The 20,995-nt window shown below is 35.1% G+C and overlaps 1 protein-coding gene across 4 annotated transcripts in view; it reads right to left on the bottom strand.

The window, feature by feature from the left end:
• Positions 1-20,663, bottom strand: part of Fas2 (neural cell adhesion molecule fasciclin 2) — a 148,331-nt gene extending 127,668 nt beyond the window's left edge. For 2 of the 4 annotated variants that reach the window (XM_073075097.1, XM_073075102.1), the window contains exon 1: positions 20,198-20,662. In XM_073075097.1, coding sequence (XP_072931198.1) covers positions 20,198-20,264 — 67 coding nt within the window. In that variant the 5' untranslated portion in view covers positions 20,265-20,662. Of the gene's footprint in view, positions 1-20,197 lie in introns of all 4 variants that reach the window. The other 2 variants (XM_073075086.1, XM_073075110.1) reach the window with 2 other exon arrangements.
• Positions 20,664-20,995: the final 332 nt, after the last annotated feature.

Genomic DNA, 20,995 nt, shown 5'->3' with positions numbered 1-20,995 from the left:
CAGAGGTGCCTGGAATTTGAACCTCGGACCCCTCGATCGAGAGGCCGAGTTTCTTAACCACTAGGCTATCACTGCATTTCCAGTCCGCTGCAATCCACTATACATTGTTAAACAATATAAATCAAGCTTTATAAATAACCTACATAAAGCAACACTTGAAAACAAGAATTGAATTATGAGAACACATTCACACACAAAGACGGCGTCTTAAAGATAAGATTTAAGTTGCAACCGATGTTACAGATTCTCTAAAATGTCAGTTACAACATATTTCATATTGTGTTCTCCATTACGTTACAGTTTTGTAAGGGTCAAACCATAGTGTAGCTATTAAATATTAGGAAATAAAAAACGTAGTGCTCTTTGTTACGCGTTGTTGCTTTCGCTGATTTATTTTAAATCATCTGTCTGTTTTGATTGCAAAATATTGAAGTATAATAGCTCTTGACTACGAGTTTCCTTAAGTGATATATTACGGATGATTTACTTACGAGGAATCTTAGTCCTGAGCTTTAACTGATGCCAATCATTGGATCGGCTCGAAGATATCCATGGACGGCAGAGACCAATCACTATCAGATGAACTGAAAGCTAGTTTGACACTTCAATTTTATAAATATTTATAGTTTAAAAACTAAAAACCACGCTAAAATTGCACAACGAAAATCGTTAATCCTGATTCCTGACTATCCTGATGAGGAGAATGGGAAAAAATTGTGTGATAAATCGTGTATTGTCATTGTTTGTTGATAATTGTTCAAAATTTTAAATTAATTGGACTGTTCAAAGTGGGTAAAAATCGACTTCAAAGATTCCGTTCCATGCATAGATAGATACAACCCAAGCTAATAAAAGCGTGGTAAAAAATACTTTTATAACGGAAGGATCACCATACTCATTAAGTACAACAGAATTCCGAAAAAAAAATCAATATATAAATGATGAAGTAAGATTTCTGTTTTGACTCTGGTTATATTCTTCTCCATGTGGGTTTCCATACCACTCATGACAGGAAATTCTAGTGTGAGTATAAAAAGGGTCATTATACCTTTGAAACTTGATCACATATTCTAATGCATCAATATACCATTGACCTTATGTAACAGCATCTACGATGATGAAGAGTGTAGAGCGCTAATGGAGTGCAAGTTACACTGTTAAACCATCGGGGTGGTTAAAATTGCAGGCATTTTGAAGCGGAATATCATAACAATGCACTTTTATAAACACAAATAACAATGCCCTAATTGTCAAACAGAACTCGGATTTCGCAATGGATTGATTTTTCAGAAATATATAAACATTAAAAAACATAGTTACTTTTAAATAAAAGAATAGTGATAGTGATGGGCTATAACTAGTCTTCACTTGTTTGAAAAAAAAGCAACCTTTAGATTAAAGAATTTTTAAAAAGACTTCTCAAAAGCCAGATAAGTATTCAAATCTGCACTTAGCGGGATAGATTAAGATCTAAATCTGAAACCCTCTCAATCTGATATCCATGCCCAGCAGTGGGATAATGGGTTGACGACCTATCAAATACTTTCACCAACGACATTACGTCTAATAATAAATAACATAATCGAATGTACGGAAACCCTTTCACATTTTCTTAGAAATATCAGTAATACTCGTATAAGTGGCCAATTATTGCGAATAATAAGTTTTATTGTGAAGTCGTAACAAAATGAGAGCATAATCATTACTTTTAAAGATTGTGTTCTATTCATTAAATCATTTATTTTCTATATTGAATCAATAATAAACTCCAATAAACTGTCTAAATGGACACTGTAAAATCGCTTATTTTTCATATTAAACGTCTCTTTTACAATATTGAAGTAATCAACGAGCATTCAATTTACATTTATTTGTAAGTGTACCACCCGTGACGACCCGCGTGGCAGAGCGGTAACCAAAGGTCACCGGTCTGACGCGCAAAGGGTCCCGGGTTCGATCCCCGGCCAGACAAATATCTAAATGATGAATTTAGATTTCTGTTTCTGGGTCTGGGTGTTTGTGTATTTGTCTATGTATGTGTCCATGGCACCCACGACACAGGGAATCATAGTGTGGGGCTGTGAGTGTAGAAAGCGTTTACCACCCATGGACATCTGTAATCAACAGCAGTATTAGATTGCCTGAGGTTAGGTTAGACACAGATGAGCTACCTTTGGGACCTAAGTTGGAAAGTGCTCGGTAACTTAGTATGTCTCCCTTACACCCAGCTACCCTTGAGACCTAAGTTGGAACGTCCTCGGTAAGTTAGTATGTCTCCCTTACTCCCTTACACCCTTCAAACCGGAACACAGCAGCACTTAACACTGCTGCTATAAGGCATATAAGTGTGGCGGCGATGCCTCCAAAATCGAAAGAAAAAGGGCTCTACCGCCAAATATTTTAGTAAGAACCCAAGCACTTTATAACAGTAAAAAGTATAAATAAAATATTCTGAACCAATGACTGTAACACATAAAAAAGGCTCTTACATCAACCGCAACGGAAACCTAAATATGTTTATTAACTTGCTCAAAAGGGTAGTTCATCAACCGGTTATATTTAGAGAAATTGAAGTCATTAATTTTAATTGCAGTGGAAAGCCAGTGGCCTCCATTAATATTAATTGAACTTTGACAACCAAATTTTGATGATATGAAAATAATTTGAAATAAATCAGATAATTACGAGTACAATAATAGACTCAACAATAGTATATAATTTTGAACTAGAAAGGTATCCTAACGGTACACATAAAATAGGGATACATTGTTACATTGAAATTACCGATAAGAAGAATGATATATCGATAGCTTAGTAGAGAAACAAAAACAATATTACCGGTACTGTTGAGGTCTCATTAAACATTTTCATTTTAAAATAACGCCTTAAGTAAAGATTAGTACTTATCTTACGAATACTATACTAGCATTAAAAATAACGTATAGGAAATACGCTTCACTCGTATATACGAGACGAAATTCCTCAAAGAACTTCGATGGATAGAAATCTGTTTTAACATCTGCGTGAAATAATACATTATGGTCATAATATTAATAGTGAGCAGGTATGACTAAATGATATTTATATATCATGGAATAACAATTGAAAAAACAAGCCATTGGTAGAGTATGGCGAATATCGATGTCCAGTTGAATTCTCTGAAAGTTTATTTTGGCAATAACCCCGACATTTGATGCACTTATCGAAACGTAGAGCTGCTGAAATCTTAAAGGTTCATTGACCTGAAGTACAGAGTGCTTGAGTCGAGTTATCAGCTGGCAAGCAGCCAATGTGGCTTTTATTCGATGACGTCAGAGAAATCATAAAATTTTGAATCGAAGTAATTTCAAATTCAAACTTGGCGTTGTAATAATGCGGCCCGGAGCGTCGACATTCAAACGATTCCGCTTGAAACGGATAGATTTGGCGATTTTGACGATATTGGTGAAATTCGATGGGATGGAGTAATCCCATCGAATTTGTCTCTTCCTGTCAATCTATAATTCATACATTTCAACCAAGTTCTAACTGCTTTATTTGACTAAACCCAAATCCCTTTTATAATCGTTCATATTAATCTATTCAGAAACTTCCATTTCCAATTAACTACCGTTTAACCAAACGATCGAACACAATGACTCATTCGAACTTGTAAACTTACCCTTGCTATTGAATAAGTTTATTTATAACGTTAATACACACGTGGCCAAGGTTTGGTTAATGTTAAATCAATTAAAGGGTGCTTCAACTGAATTGTGGCCCAATCCACTTATCTGACCACTCGTGATCCGAAATAGCAGCGGCAAGATCCTAATGACTCATTAGTGTTGGTGGAGATAATGATGCATTGAATGCAACGCTCGAAGGCATAACTAAGACGCTTTTGAGGTAAGCTTTTGTAGACAAAGTAAGTAAAGGAGCAAAGGCATCCCATTTTGCAACTGTTTGACGTGTAGAGAATGTCAGTACATTCTCTACACGTCAAACAGTTGCAAAATGAAATGAAGAATAACTAAACTTAGACAGTTCTAAGTTTAGTTATTCTTGCATGTTATTCGATCTACGAGAGATTTGATCACTTCTGTCACTGAAGCAGTAGTTCATCATATATTTTGGTCTTCAAAATTAAAATTAGACATAAAAAACTACACGTTTTATTTTATGGAATGTACAAAGTATACTTGATGTTACATGATCACTTTAGCCTTAATACGTTTCTACTGGCGTCAATAGAATAGAAGTCCTTCATATAACGGGTAACCTTGCTGCTGAGTAACTGAAACACCTCATTCACGTATTTTACAACCTTTTGACCAGAACAATGCACACGAATTCTATTGCCACTAAGCAGAAAGGAATATCGCAACGTTCGACGTGCATTTGCGTGTTTCTTCTGAAAGTTGCTATAAAACACTTATAGTTATATATCGCGATGGATATCGATCTATACGTATGAACTGGTGTTAAGAATCTTGAAAACAATGCTCTTCAAGTTTCTGTACAATGACCGTATGGACGCGAAGATGCAGATAGTGGCAACGAAGAAAACATTAGCTGTATACAATTACACGGCGTAAACAATAGTGAGAAAGAGCGGAGAACGAATTCTCGTCGGCGTGGGAAATACGGCGAATTGTTATATTTCTTCTTACTGGCCTGTCTTATGGTGGTTATGGTGGTATGGTTATGGTACGGGGTGAAAACGATTTGCTCGCTTGTAAAATTAGGATAGTAGTTAAAGATACATTCAAAATCGGAACCTAAAGAAATAAGGATATAGTGAAATTAATGGCACTCGTTCTTCATTTTTTTCGATTAACATTTAAATCCAAGTCATTTAAAAATAAGTTCAAAATTTTGTCGGTGGATTTTTCTTGTAACGTAAATAGAAAGTGAGCATGAAGCACAAAAATGAATTGATATCTAAACTCGAATAAAATCCTTTAATTCTTAAACTAAACCATTACTTGGTTACCGAATGTTGCTACCAAGTTAAACGTTCTAGTATGTAGGTATATCTGCAACCTTTCACATCTGAATGAAAAAGTATGATTAGAAATAGTATGAGATAAGAATAAAATAGTTAATAAGCATTTTTAATCCGAATATATATAGCTAACAATATTCATGTATTAACGACCTCGATATTTCTCGCTTCACTAGTTACTCGGTCGAGATAAAACAAGTCACTTAAAGGCTTCTTTTAAAACTTTTTGCGAAGCGTCTGGAGGGCGTGTATTACGAGTTATTCAATTCAATTTATAGAGAAAACCTTTCTGAGAACAATATAGCGACGGTCGTTACTATAAACAAGTTCACGATCACGCTTAACCAGTTTTATTGCAAATGCGTGACGTAATTAAATTATCGTAATTGCAAAAGCATGACGTGGATTATAATTATGTATGTAAAATTAAATATTCGCATGGTAATGATAATTTCGTGCTTTTCTTTTGAGATATAAATGACAAAGAAGTAAAAGAAAGTAAAGAACAAATAATAAGACTTGACGAAACAAATGAGCAGAAACCAGAACAAGTAATATCAGCAAAATTAAATCATTTATTTCTATATCAAGAAGCATGTAGTGTATTCCCAAATTCCGGTAAAATTTAATATCACCATGGGATTATGAATATCTTAGCTCTCTTAAATAGAAGTGTAATTGACGTTATCAATATATGCCTTATATGGCCATATATATCACAATATTTAATAAGTCTCTCGCTTATATCATCATAAAGAAAAGTATGAAGAAATCGCAACGTAGCGTTCTACTCGAACCAATTTTCGAGCCTCACTCGTCACCCGAAAAATTCAGCGACAGCGAAATATCCATATACTTAGTGAGTGATTGTAGGAAAATTAGAATAAGAATATTTTGTAAGCAAACTTTAACGTTTTATAAGTCTACAACATTGACAACATCACATCATATTGACGGTACTAAAACGATACGATAAATTAAAATAAGGCGAAAAGATGATTGCAGACTCACACGATACATTTAAACTTTCAAAACTTCAATAGAGCAGTCGGGAGATTCGAGGTTTGAATCCCAGCAAGAAGGAATAATTATCAGTTGACGACTTCCTTAAAACAAAAACATCATTATCCTTCAAATAAAACCCCTTGAATATAAAACAGCTCAAGGCAAAATAGTAATAGATGCGATAGTACAACCTAATTGTATAACACGAGATTTTGTCACCTGTACATAAGCGTAATCAAATTTCACTAAACGTTTGCAATAGTGGCTCAACGGGTTTGCAGACGGCAGGAAACAGAGTGTGACGGCTACTGGCTGGATGGCCGTCATGTTAAACTAACGAACCCCCAACAAAGTAATTTAAAATTAAAACGACGTAGCGTAATGTTTTGAAACTACGTAGTTTTTTTACAACATAGGAGTAGCAGACGAGCATGCAGTATGCGTGTAATAGGCTACTGCCGCCCGTGGACATCTGTAATCAATCCCTGATACGATTCGATAATCCTGAGGTCGGCCGCAGATGCGTCGCTACCCCTGAGGACTAAGCTGGAACGCCTCGGAAAGTATGTCTCCCTTACTACACCCTTCAAACCCACACACAGCAGAACACAGCAGCGTTTAACACTGCTGTTATGAGGCAAAAATAGGCGTGGCGGTGGCGCCGCCAGAGTAAAACCACAAAGGTGCTACCACCTTCAAAAGTAGTAAGTTATTCATATACATGCAAACAAGGAACTAAATATAGCTGGTCTATTTGAAGAATATAATCATGTAGGTGTGAATATATATTATTTAATTATTGACCCGGCAAACCGGTTAGCCAATGTCATATGTGGATCGTCTTTTCGTCAGGAAGGACATATATCTATCGTAGTGGTAATTTTGTATTTGGAGTCAGTAGATGAAATAAACTCGAAATAATTGCGGCGTAGTTCGCGCCAAAAGACTCAAAGTGCAGTCTGCTTAGCGTGTGTACTAAACTTGAAGGTTGCACTCTGGTTCGACCCTGAGGTTCGACGCCGGAGGCAATGTTAAGTGCTGTCATACTTATCTGAGGCGTCCCAAGCTAGTCCTTAGAAGTAGCGACGCATTTGTGGCAGACCTGAGATAGAACTCTTATCTTATCTGGGGTTTGTTACAGGCAGCACTTGCCAATTACCATCAGGTGGGTAACAAAATTCATATAGACAGTATTAGAAGACTACGTGATATTTAGTAATGTGCACGTGAAACACATACATTAGTTTCACAAGTGGGCACACTTGTAACGGCGCGAGGAAACAGAGTGTGTCGGCGACCGGACTGACGACCGAGCGTCTGCGGACCTTGACGGACGGCGTTTACCAGGCAATGCCGTTTTTGGACAAAATACTCGATTTTATGAGTGAAAATAGAAATTTTGTTGCTGACTGTACAAAGAATTTAGAAACTGATCTTTGACTGACCTCTACAAGCGAGACAAATTTTAAAGCGCGGGCACGGCCTATTCGTAGATAATGGATAATGATGATATCGATATGATTATGATGACATCGATAAATATGATATGAATGGTGTAAAAGATCGTACCTATTAGTATTAAAGTAGCTATATCAACAAAGAATAACGAATTATACATATAAATAAACGATGGAGATAACAAACAAGACCTGCATGACCTATAAAATGATAGAATAAACATAATACGCCACGCTATTCGTGCGTCATAGATTTCACACACTTGAAAATTTTAACATAATACAAAGTTCTCTAAAACAACTTGCTTTATCGTGAAATCTATATTTAAATTAATAATAGGTACGTGATTTCGATAAATCAAGTAGACCATGTACCCAACCCTAAACTAGGCCTAACCCTAAGAGGCCAAAATGTATCAGCAAAGTATCCTTGTACCACTAATTGCAAAGTCACGTTAAATATAAACAAAACCCACAAAGCGTGGACAACGTCAAAGAAAGTCTAAATTATAAGTGAGCTAGTCCGTCACACTCCACCGATTCAAAGGGAAACCACCGTACCGTGGTGGTGCTTGAATAAAAAGGCTTCAAACATCAGCCCGTGGACACCTTTTGTAATTACAAATGTGAATTGCTTTTTCCAATTCTCCCACCCAGTCACGTTGCGAAACTGTGAGTGAGGCGAAAATTTTTGCGATACAGTTAACCTCATTCTAGTTCTATTGAAGTCCTCACTTTGTTCTGTAAAAGAGAAACCGTATCAGCTTCACAAAAACTGTGATGTCGATTAGATATGGTGACACCGAAAGTTGACAGTTTTGCTGCTAATTTTGTTTTGAAAACTAATTAGGTAGCAACATAGTCTATTTTGTTGCGACTTTTGCTAAATTATAGACTTTTTTGCCCAGCCAACGATTTTTTTTTTATGCTAGCTAACTAATCACTGGCGTCTATAGAAATTTATAACTAGCTTCAAAAAGGAATGGAAAATACGTAATTTTCTTGAGGAATAAAACATAAAAGTTTTATACCACTAATTAGGTATGGCGGCGTCTACATCTTTCTAACTTCACCACTTTCCCAAAAAACTTACATTCAAAGTACCAAGTTATTCAAATTACAATTTACTTCAAAATATTAATAACTTTATGAAAGCCACAAAGGTTTTTACTAAAGGGTTACTGAAATCCATATACGTAATATATTGTATAAAACCAAGGAGGGTAGTCCTCCGTAGGACTTCGAAATTCAGTTATTATCCCTAAGGATTACGTTAGGATATTTCATGTGTTTACCTAAACGGACCCTTATACAGAAATGAAATTAAATACGTAATATTTCACTAAAATACGGGAAATTTCAATTACACTTTTCCTTTATAACAACGCTATGGTTCTATTTTAGTCTAAAATACAAGGCATTCCGATTTAGACCTAAAAAGTAGCGCATTTGTATCAGAACTCAGAAATTGTCACAATTGCTTTGAAATATCTATGCACATCTATGCACATCTATGCATTTATAACTGCAATTTCAAATATTTCTTGTTATAGCGACTACTTTTATACTCTGTAAAAAATTAAAATATCCATCTATTACGGCTCAAGAGATAGAGTCCTGTGAGGGACAGATAAACGGACAAACAGAGGAGATTTAGTAATAGAGTTCCGTTCTTACCGTTTGGGTACAGAACCCTAAAAAATCATATTTTAACAAAAACCTAGCAACGGTACGGGAAATTGGAAACCATACAAACGCACCCAGTAGCGACAAAAACTCTCTACATCTGGTTGGAACATAAAAAATCCTGTCCGAAGCGACGTCGGTGAAAATTCGCGTTGCAACTTCCCGTCGCTCCCAAACCGGTCTCGGGAACGACAGGACGCACCGGTTATCAGGAATTCATTCGCAACGAAAGCATCGATTCATAATGGCCACCGCAGGAAATGTACGATCAACGCACAGTCAACGAGCACTGGCTTTAAATCAGCTATCGTACATTTAACCTATATTAGAAACTGTGATGGCCTAGTGATTATCTTTATATGCATAAATCACATATGTCACTTCATTGTGTGCGTACAAACTGCCCAATAAATTGCAATGTTTTGTAAGTGTGTAAGATTGGTTCCAAATTGTAATACACCTTTGAACTTGATGGGTAGTGCTGTCATGGAAATCGTATTTTTGGCAGCACACGGTCTGACTGGGCCCAGGATTGCAGAATGCAGAACCCAAGTTCAATAAAAAAGTAGTATATAACATTAGAGAAGACTAAAATTAAGAAAAATATGTTCTAGTTCAAGAATTTATCAAACATTAATGTTAAGTAAACCATCGTGAAGGAATCTAGAGTTATCTATAAAGATGATATTGAAAAAAAGAAGACGAATATGAATACCACTCCTGGTATGCGGCAAATGAAAATAATATAAAACCAGCCGAACCACCGCACAAAGAACAAATTTATCACTCATTCATTCCCATTCGAGTGAATGTAGGACAACGAATGAATAACCTCGATATATGAAAAGCGAAATGAACGAAATTGCAATATTGTAATCATCTGCACCACGCATACGTAATTTGTTCTCGAAATCGTGAGTATGATTACTCATGTTTATTTATTTACGTGTGAAATGAGCAGTGTTCTACGTCGCCTGACACCCTGGATCTGCTGTCAAAGGTGAATTAAAATTCCTTTAGCATGTCATTCCTTTGTTAAGCCATTTCGATCAGTTTTCTACGGACGAGTATGATGATCGGCGTTATTTTGTCACTCACTTCCAAATATGCCTGTTCCCGGTAGGCTGACACATTACCTGCTATCGTGTTAGTTATAGTTGCATAGATTACCTATAGCTTAAGCTACTGTATAGTCACTTAAACCGGCAGCGGTAGTCGTCGCTCGCTCGCCCAATTTGATGTTTAAGCGACCAACGAGCGACACATGCTTGATTTTATTCGAATAATCTGTCAAGAGTCAATTGTCTAGGCGTCTGTAAAGATAAAGGGACTATAACATAGCTGAGAAACTTTTGAATGTCGCGTTAAACCTACTTAATCGCAAAAGCTTTTAAGCCAATAGGCAGTAAGATAAAGATATGTATACAGAGAACTTCTAAGCGTACTTTCATTAATTTCGCAATTAAATAAACTATGGAATTTCTTACGTCGCCCTTTCTCCAACTCGAAAATACCTAACCTCTGACAACATCGCACTTAAGGAATTCCGTGGGTTTCCGTTTTGAATCACATAATTTTGAGTTTAATTTTTATTACCATTCCATACGATTAATGTTAAAGGATAAAATACTGAATTGGCATTTATTGTTATGGGTCAAGTCAACGGTATTTTTACTGCAGAGGGTAATATTTTTCTCACATATGTATGTATGACTGTATGTATGTATGTCTCGTTCTTTGCCATGCCCTACCCTAGATCCCAAATGGCTTGACGGATTTTAACATGGGTATAAGGAGTTATTGGATGCATCTTAATTATGGAAGTAACATAGCCTATTATGTTTAACCAGCCGAGTTTTTGTTATTATAATAATTCTCTTGTGTAAAATAATGTAAAGGCATCGGTGTACTTAGTGGCAATCTACACTTTCGTTTGTTTACAAAACACGTAAAACAACTGTATTAGATCAAGTTTTGGTTCGGAATAAGACGTCAAAGCGATCAATCTCAAAGAAAGTTTCTATTTACGGCAATGTTATGCGAGGAATATGCGTAGTGGCCGTATGCATTCCACGCATGATGGGATGCCACACAAATAGAGCATAGCTATGTGGCAAAGTAAATGTATGTGTAAACCTACTACTGCGTATATTACTTACGTACATACTTTATCAGTTTGATATTAGTAAATTTATGGACCTTACATTTTTTGAGAATTATTGACATATTTTTTTACTGCCCCACTATTGTGCACATTCCATATTTAGGTTATAATGTTAGATTGAAAAAGATTTAGGTCAACCACGCAAGCTAATCCGGATTTGACTGTATACATGTTTAAGATTTTTTTATTAGAGAGCCCTCAGATAAATAGGTTTACAAACCATAATTTCCTTCAATGTTAAAGCGTGTGACAATTAATCTCAAATACATATCTTCGACAAATTAGAAGTTCAAAGCTCGATTTTGCACCCAAGCTCCTGATATATACGTCTAAATTGATACCACTAGACTTATACTCATACTTTATTGCTATTCTCAATAGCAATTTGCTGAGAGGTTCTGCCAAACATTTTGTTCAATACAAATGATAAGTATGGGAAAACTCATTGTATTGTCATAGTTCTATGAGACCTTCCGTATACCTCACCCATTCAAATCGAAAATAACCTTGACTTTCAAACGAGACCACTTTCGACTGTATGGTAGTAAAAGTATTTGAATCGAGGAAAAAATCAAGAATACCTAAATAAGATCATGTGAAAAGTAAAAGTGACAATACAATCGTATTGTTTCGCGAATATGCGTACAATGCAATCCGATGCGAGATACGCGATTTGTTTTGTTCTATATTTATCTCTGATATGCTTTATCTAACATGCGATAACGCAGAATTAAATCGATGGATACATCAAATATATCTGTGTCATGATTTTTGAATCAAATGGGTCCACACGCAGATTTTAGCCTATTTCTAGTAAGTATAAATGATCAAATGTCGATCTTTAGTACATAAACCTGTCTTATAACAAGCACTGCTCCGGGTTGCAATAAGAAACAAACTTTCAAAAACCAAATTCCCATCCAATTTGATACAGTAATATTTGAGAAAAAAGCGGACATTCTACTATATTCACATACATATATACATAGGCGATCGAATACAGACCGTCCTTCTTTGAAGACGGTTAAAAAGACACCTTTTTAACCATGTTCAAAGACAATACATTATAGAGCCAACCCCAGTTTTCTAATACTAATCGAATCAAAAGAACGAAGCTCATATTAAATACGGCAATTATGTTATCTACACAAATAATTGTATTACTACTACCTCGTTGACGAGTATCGTGAAGTGCAATATTGTGGTAAAAGAGCATATTTATCGACTTATATCTACGCGATACATACCTTGGGGACTACCTGTCGCACCTGATAACAAACATATCGCGTTATCGGTGACGGTACGCTGTTTACGTATTCGTTTCGCTGTTAGTGTCACATATTTGTTCACAGAATGCATTGAACTAGATAACTATAATCTATACACGGATATAGGGGTATATTTTAGTAGAGTTGACCTTTTCTGTTTATTTAGATGTTGGTAAGAAAATGTGTTTCACAAATTAGCACCCAACAGACAGATTTTTTGTTTTATGGATATTTAAACTTTTTTCTGGTCATCAACAACCTACTCAGTCATTGGTAGGCAAGAGTTATTTCCAACACATTGGTAGGGTTCACACACCTTTAAATACAAGTGACTTCTAGAAAATTTTCCCACATACAAGTTTCCTGAAAATGTTTTCTTACACTGTTAAAACGAATAATAATTTAGTACCATGAATACAAAACAAAAAAGAACAGATAAGTATTTGTCTCGAATTCAACTCCCGCTTTACCCGGCTGCGCACTAAATTTGAAAGCACTGAGCTATCTTTGCCATTTCATTGTAAATTAAGGTATACTAATAAATAATTACTTAGAGCAAAATGACAGAAGCGAAGTATATTTCCCGCTTTTGTTTAGTTTTGAGTGGCAGACAAAGAGAGGTTAATAAACTCCAATTACGACGTTCTTGAACGAGACGCTAAATTAGCTAGGTGCGAACAGTTTACTACACAATAAGTGAGAAAGAGGTAAAAGGTATAATATACCACTCAAGCTTCATCATTTTGATGGTGGTTAAACGTGGTAGAATGAGCGGTTGAGCTGGGGAGGTGCTACCGCCAATTTCTAGCGTAAAGTAGTTGTTGTGTTTTTGTGAAAGGGTGCGGACTGTGCCAGCTGACTTATGGCTTAGACGACTATCTTGGACCTTAAGGAGTGCCAAAGGATCTGTGATCGATTCCAGGAAGAGCCCGGATCCTCCTGGAAGAGGTCACATAGGCAGAAATAAGCGTAGCTCTGACGTTTGCTAAAGAGGCCTGCTCACCAAAATCTACTTAAATTGCAACGTATACTTTATGTCAAAATAACAGCTAGAGCTAGAGAAATAACTATTTTTACATTACTTTTATAAAAGACCTGCTCACCAAAATTTTGTAAGCTTCTGTCCAATAGACCTGAGGGTCTGTTGTCCGATGATCAGACCACTTACTAAGTAATGCTCAACAACCTACTGAATATCAAATACGAACCAACATTTGTAAAAAATTTAAAGTTTGTGATAGATGCTTTGGCATCGGTAGCAGAGATGCGAAAAACTGCATAATTAAAATGCCTACTTTAACGGTAACAATTGCAGTATACATTGCATCAGTGAAACAAGTAAAATGTGCTTGGATGGCAGCCAATCTTCCAGCCTTGAATGAAAGTTCATTGCTACTCAATTGGTTATAAATCATATGATCAACAGCCACTTGCATCTACTATGTATTGTAAAAGAGACAGGCGCACACAACCATAATGATATATTATCTAACATTATTGTACATAATATAATTCTTGACTAGACACTCATAAATATTAGCCGTGAACACGTTTTGAGCATCGCTCACCATCAGGCTGTCATTAATAGGATTCTGAGTTGCTCAAGTCAGACAGATATGCAAAAATCAATACATAAAGAGATAAAGATACCTTTAAGATGCTTGGCTAAAGAATCTTTTCAGTAAATAAATAAAAAGATAAAGATACCTATAAGATGATTGACTATAGTATCTTTTCAGTAAATAAAAACAAAAATGATTGATTGTAGAGTTTGTATCGTACAAACACAAATTATTTTTACCGTCTTCAAAAAAAGGTGGTTCTGTATTGACCGCTACGTATGTATGTATGTGAGTTTGAATGTCTGCGATTTTCTCAAAAACTACTGATCCAATTAGCATAGGGTTTTAGTTTTTTAAGAGCGTGTGTACTACCTTTGTGTCTCCATGCAACTCAAAGCACAAGAACCTCGTGTGTGGCGATACAAAGCATAATACTTAACATTCATGACATTAGATTGATATAGAGATCAAACATAAAAACGCGAGTACTAAAGATAAAAGATATCCGTTACACGGCAGTGGTCGCAAGTGGTTTGTCATCACGTAACTAGACTACGTGTTAATGTCGTGAGTCATCTGTATGTGGGTCGTGTCATGTAGTGACACCGCTAACTTGACCTTTGGTGGGAATAAGAGAAACTTCTAAGTGACATGTTTTTGAAGGGATTATTAAATTTATGTCTCGAGTTAAAGTTATTTACGCGTTTGGCTAAAAGTGTAACTGTTGCTGCCCGGTTGGTAGTTTTAGACGCGACTATGCTACTGTGAAATGAAATAGGAAGATTTTTTAAGAAAAAAAAAATAAATGAAAAGAATGAATTATTTAACAGTTTTTAGTCAACTAATAATATAAATGAAACACTTGTGTCAATAATAATTACAGAATGGCGGATTCCATTCATTTCTCATTTACATATTATGGAGAGAGTAACAAGCTTATATAAATGTTGTTATTTTCCATTACAACCAAAATTAAGTTATTAATATTCATGAGTTGACATTCCATTAATAAGTATGTATATTTGTCACGTGTGTTTTTTTTAATACCATTTTTTTAATATACTGAACTCTTAACTTTAAGCCTCATTATATTATACTAACTAAATCTCGCACGTGATTTAATTCAGATTTCATCAGCTGAGAGACGAAACAACGGTATCTTAATTATATTATTTTCTTAGAATTTTAATTGTCTTATTAAGACAACGAGGTCAGCTTTAAGCCGAGAATAATCACTGGTTTGTTATATATAAGCCTATTGTCTTTTCATTAAGCATTTTCATACCTTTTTGATTAGGATACCGTTTATTATCTACACAAATAAATACAAATGAGACTTCTCTTTGTGTTCTAAAAATAATATAATTTTCTAAGCCCTTTAACAGCGTTTAATTAGTGTACATCAAAAAGTAAAAACTTATTTTGAATCCTTTGTCTGGCTCGTATTATAAAGGTCACATTGCTTACATACATACCCCTTACCCCTCTTGGCTTACTCTATATTAAAAAAGGGCTACCTTAGTTTAGTTATTTACATGAAATTTTATCCACTAGAAAAATATTAAAGCACAACTTAACCTCTTTTGTCTAATTTTCATAACGCTTTCTTCATATTAAGCATATAATTTCAAATTGATATTTATACATATTCGGTATGTTATTTATACTCGAGTAACACTCGGCTACCTCGAGTATTACTCGAGTGAACATTTCAGCAGTAGTCGCCTGAGTGTGTAATATCGAAACCGTAACCAGTTTCGCGCCATCACAATCAGAAGTGCATTAGATCGTGGCTATTTGTGTCCAGGAAGTGTCGATAACCATTATTAACTACGAATATATTCTACAAGCGATCAAACGCATATGCTGAAATGTTACTAGGAACTCGGAAACTCTTAAAACCTTCTGACAGATGGATGGATAAACTAATTCTGTTCGAATAGTTTATAAACGGAATTCAGGCTACAAGTTTCCTCATATTGAGAGGATCCGTAGTTTGCAGTGAAGTATCCAATACAAACTTCTGCTATTCCAAAAGTATTTTATCATGTTAAGACACTTTATAGAACGGACTACTACCGAAACTGTTACTATTATAGATTTTATTAATTGCAGCGAAAAGTATGTTGTCATCATTATGACGAGGGTTTTTTTCTAAGGCCGAAGGGGTCTATGCCATAGCTCTCCGCACTATCCAAGTCACACACTTTTTGAGACCGCTTTTTTTATAAATCTTAGTATAGTTGTATTATGTTTAAAAGCCTCATATAAGTGTCTCTAGTTCACTTCATTCTTGAAATCAGATGGTTGCATAATACTGTTATCAAAAGCATAAATGGGTGTGGCAAACAGGTTTTGTACAAGAAGACTTCTATCACCTTGAAACTTATAAAAACTTAATCGAAATTTTCGGTAACGAACCGACAAAAACTGTGGCATTGGTATTCTTTTCATTTTTTTACTCACACTTAACATTTCTTTTCATAGAAATGTTACCAATTTCAGAGCACAATAAATAATTCCGATAGATTACACCGAATTAGGATCTGATTCTAATTACGGGCTTAGGAATTACTAGTTCATTAACGTTCATAGGTTCAAGCTTCGTTGAATATTGCTTGAATTGCCTTCAAGCGAACCTTCATATAGTAAGGATTTCAGTATCTTCGGTCAATAATCTTGAATAGCTTTTAACGTCAATGGTAGATTTACCAAAGCATCTTCTTCAATGGGATATACTTTGAGTACAGATTACGGACGATCTTAAAGCTAAAACCGATACCAGAATTTATGCCAATGCCTTTGAAAATTGCATACTAATAAAATTCCATAGAAACTGCTATAAATGGAATATTTTATCCAATTACTTATGAAGATAATCAATATCAGGTAATGAAAATTTCATCTTCTATCATTCATGATTGTAGCTTACACCATCAAGTAGAATCTAAGACTAAGTACATGACGTAAATTCCATTTGATGGCAGTAGAAAATTTATACCGAGGTCAGAGCAACTTAGCGTGCAATGGCAGCGTAATATGGGCAATAACAGTTGAGATACCATCTAAACTATCTCCAGGAGAAAGTTTGGGACATCTGATAGCAATCTACATGCCTCAGTGGTGGTCTGAATCAGGAATGATCATGACCGCGTAAAATGGAGCCAGCCATTACGGCATTAACACGCTTAAACGATGAGGGTAATGACACGGCAGATGTGTTGAATTTGCTTAAATTGTTGCCACTGGATGAGAACAAACAGCGCATTCGGACCAGTCTGAATGAGAAATGTCAGTACATTATTCCCATTATTGCCTGTATTAACGAATGTAATGAAGTCGTTTTGGTCGCTGTGAAATACTCGTGTATCGAAAATGTATAATAGGCAGTAAAGTATGAAATGATTTTATTCGATGACGATGTTTTCACTCAACATGAAAATATCGTCATTTTTGTTCACGTCATTTCATCATTGCATGTTCTACCATGCCCATTTAATTGGAACAAGTTTATGACCATAGCAAAAAACGGTACAAAGTGTTGGATCGTCATTTATCTAATAAAAACGTTTCTAAGTCTTCCACCAATTTTGTACCACCTTCTTAATAATAAATTAGGCTAGAGTCCGGCTTCGCCCAATAAAGTACTTAAGCGCGTTGAACTTCACCATCGTTCAAACTGTAATCTTCATCTTCCTTGTAATAAGTTATTTAAATTACGATCGTGATCCAATCGCGCACTTATTACACTTCATCGGAGAATGAGTCTTCCTAATAACCAACTCTTATACGATACAGATCTCGCCAACCATCAACACGCGTGAACGTTATAGCAATTTATGGTAGATTGAATCTATATCTGCGCCTTACGACTAGCGGCATCTCAAGTAAATTAACACCAAAGTTTAAGGGTATAATATTAAAAAATAATCTTCTTTACTAATTTAATAAAAAACTGGCTATAGTTTTAAAACTCAGTGTTAAAACAAAACATAGTGTTAAAGTTCTGAAGGAATTCCTAAAATACAATATATTCTTCCATAACCAGCAAACTTTAAATGAATAAAACTTTATCCGCTCATTTATCGCACTTTCATAACAAAAGACATTGCAAAATTCAGACGACATTTCAAAGCAAGACTGAATATTCCAAAAATTTAAAATAGAAAAGTATTTAAATGTGACGTAGATTATCAACAACCAGCTATTATGTGGACATGAATTGGTGTGATGTGACTGTAACAATAAAAAAACATTTTACAAAGAATTTAAAAACTATAACAATATACGCATAAATCAACTGATAAAAATATATCGTGGTAATTGTCTGTATTAATGCAGTGCAGTCGAATTGATAATGTAGCGTCAGAATCATCAATTCAGCTCGCATCGGAACAAATGCGGTTGCATATTTCCAACTGATCGGAGCCCGGGCGTTTGGGTGAGAAAGCATCGCATGAACGAGCCCAGAGCTAGTGTAGCAGAATTATCAATTGTTCCAGGAAATCTGGCTTCCGTCGCATTGTACCTGTGGAGCTGAATATAACAGGGATGACGGTTCTTGCACCACTAGGTTTGGCCTGTCAGCGTAATTGTCATGTTTCGGAGATTGTCCATGTACTGGATTTTGATCTCGGTACTTCTCTGGATAAATATGAAGATAGACATAAAGGAGAAATATCCGCTGCATGTTAGGAAATCTCTTGTAACAATATCATCTAATAGTAACATATTTTCACAGTAATATATGAGTTAAATAGTGACGATTAAATTACATAACGAATTCCTATTGGATTATAATATGTGGAGTCTTAAATTTATTGAATAATTTTATACAATTAACTTTTTTGCCGTATCCTTCTTATATGAATGAGCTCCTGTACTGAATAACTATCGACTTTATATTCGATACAGACTTTGTAGTAAAGGTTACATCTCAGTATAATAATTACCTCATACTAGATGGAATACATGATTTTTTTCAATTTCTGTTTGAACGAATAACGGACACAAGTATTGTAACAGTTTTTACACAATTAAACGAACTGAGCCTCATTGTTCTATCCAAGGTTACTAGTTTCTGAACCTGTTTAATTTAACGCCGTTATTTCGACAGTTATTCACACCTATTTAGTTATGCTTAACTCCCTTATTTATTGAATGAATGAATTCTTTGAATAATTTATTGTTATAGAACGTACTGAGTTTTTAATTTTTTTACCTACCAACCCTTGAAATTTGTCAATTTCTAGTAAAATCCGTTACTAATAATCAATCTTTGTCCATTGTTATGAAGATCAAAAATTAACAATTTCCATTAAACAGTTTAATAACAGCAAAATAATATAGTCTCCGAAAATTTTCTTTTGTTTTTTTTATACTAATTTTACCTTTAGTTAAAAATTCCTAAACTTTGCAAAACTGTTTGCCATTTAATTTTCAATCGAAAGGGAAATACAAACATTACTCTCCTGGGCGTTCTGAGGTAGCCGGGTAAAATACGAAACTATTTAATTATAGAGAGAAGTAGTCAAACATTTTCCACGTTAATTTTCGATTTACATTTTGCTTATCTCGGGTTTAAAAGTAAATTCACTGGTTAAATCTAAAACTATGTTACTCTTAATCATGTATTTCTTATACTATAATCTCAAACTTATTTGATAAGCAGTCTTGATTAACACAAATAAAAAAATGAATTATATTTTTTATCATAGTAAAAATATTTTTGTCACTAAAAAAATTAAATCGTCATTTTAAATAATAAAAACACTTTTTGTAATCGTCATCTTAATATATTGCATCATAAGTAATTGAGATTAAAACTAGTGCAAATAATATTAAATACAGTTTGCAAAACATAACCTCTAAATAACTTGAATGAATCACTATCTCAATTCTCGCCGCACAGGTATTGCCAACATTAGAAATGTAATCAACTTTATCAGCTCTACCTGTACATGTAGAGTTCACTATAGTAAACGAAGCTTAGATTGTATTTAAGTTATATAAAATTGCGTTTAAACGTCTAATAAGAACTTAAACTGTTGTAATTTCAAATAAGTTACCTGTTATAGTCGCTAGAAGCAGCGCAAACGCCGCCACACCTGTCGCTCGCATTTGCTTCGCCCTCATCTCGTCTCTTTTCAACGCCAAACAACCTTTAAGTTCTCGTAAACTATAAACAACAAATATTTCAAGCCGCGTGCCTTCAATATCCGTCTTTTGTTTAATACAGTAACTTATACACTTATGTTTTAACACCTACGCGTAAAGAATCGCAAAGATAAAAGAATTCACAAATTGCACTTAAATCGGTTTTGGTAGTCCAAAAACATTTCGAAAAGTGTTCATTTTAGTGCTTAACACGAGTTAAGTATGACTTTACGCGGTCACTGGATGTTTAGAGAAAAATCTAGTGAAAAACTTCTTTCGTAGAGTCTCTGGGTGCCCGAGTAGAGGAGAAGCGTACGTCCGTACTCGCCGAGCGCGAAGCCGTACTGTCGAGTGTCAACTCGGGCCGACTCGGGCGACACGACCGTTGGAGCGGCAGCTCGGGGAACTACGGAGCGTCACCGCTAGTACGCTACGTGACGCAAGGATCAAGACTAGTTTGTTATGTTCACTTGTTTTTTTGGTCCTTCGAGCCTCTTTCGAAAGAACAGGTTTTGTTATCTCGATGATTGAAACGTAACCTTTAACCGATAGGTTGGCTCGTAAACTTCATAAGTTAGTATTCGACAGACTGCTTCGAGAATTGAAATAATGTTGAGTACAGGCATAAAAAATCACTTTCAATACAAAATATCCTAATCGGACAGTTCTATTTTTTATTACTAAAAAAATATGAATACTTATAAAATTAA

Source organism: Epargyreus clarus, unplaced genomic scaffold (genome assembly GCF_041222505.1).
Source record: "Epargyreus clarus isolate Ecla_fem2 unplaced genomic scaffold, WU_Ecla_fem_2.2 ptg000001l, whole genome shotgun sequence".
Classification (NCBI taxonomy): Eukaryota; Metazoa; Arthropoda; class Insecta; order Lepidoptera; family Hesperiidae; genus Epargyreus; species Epargyreus clarus.
This window is presented reverse-complemented; position numbering and strand designations above follow the sequence as displayed.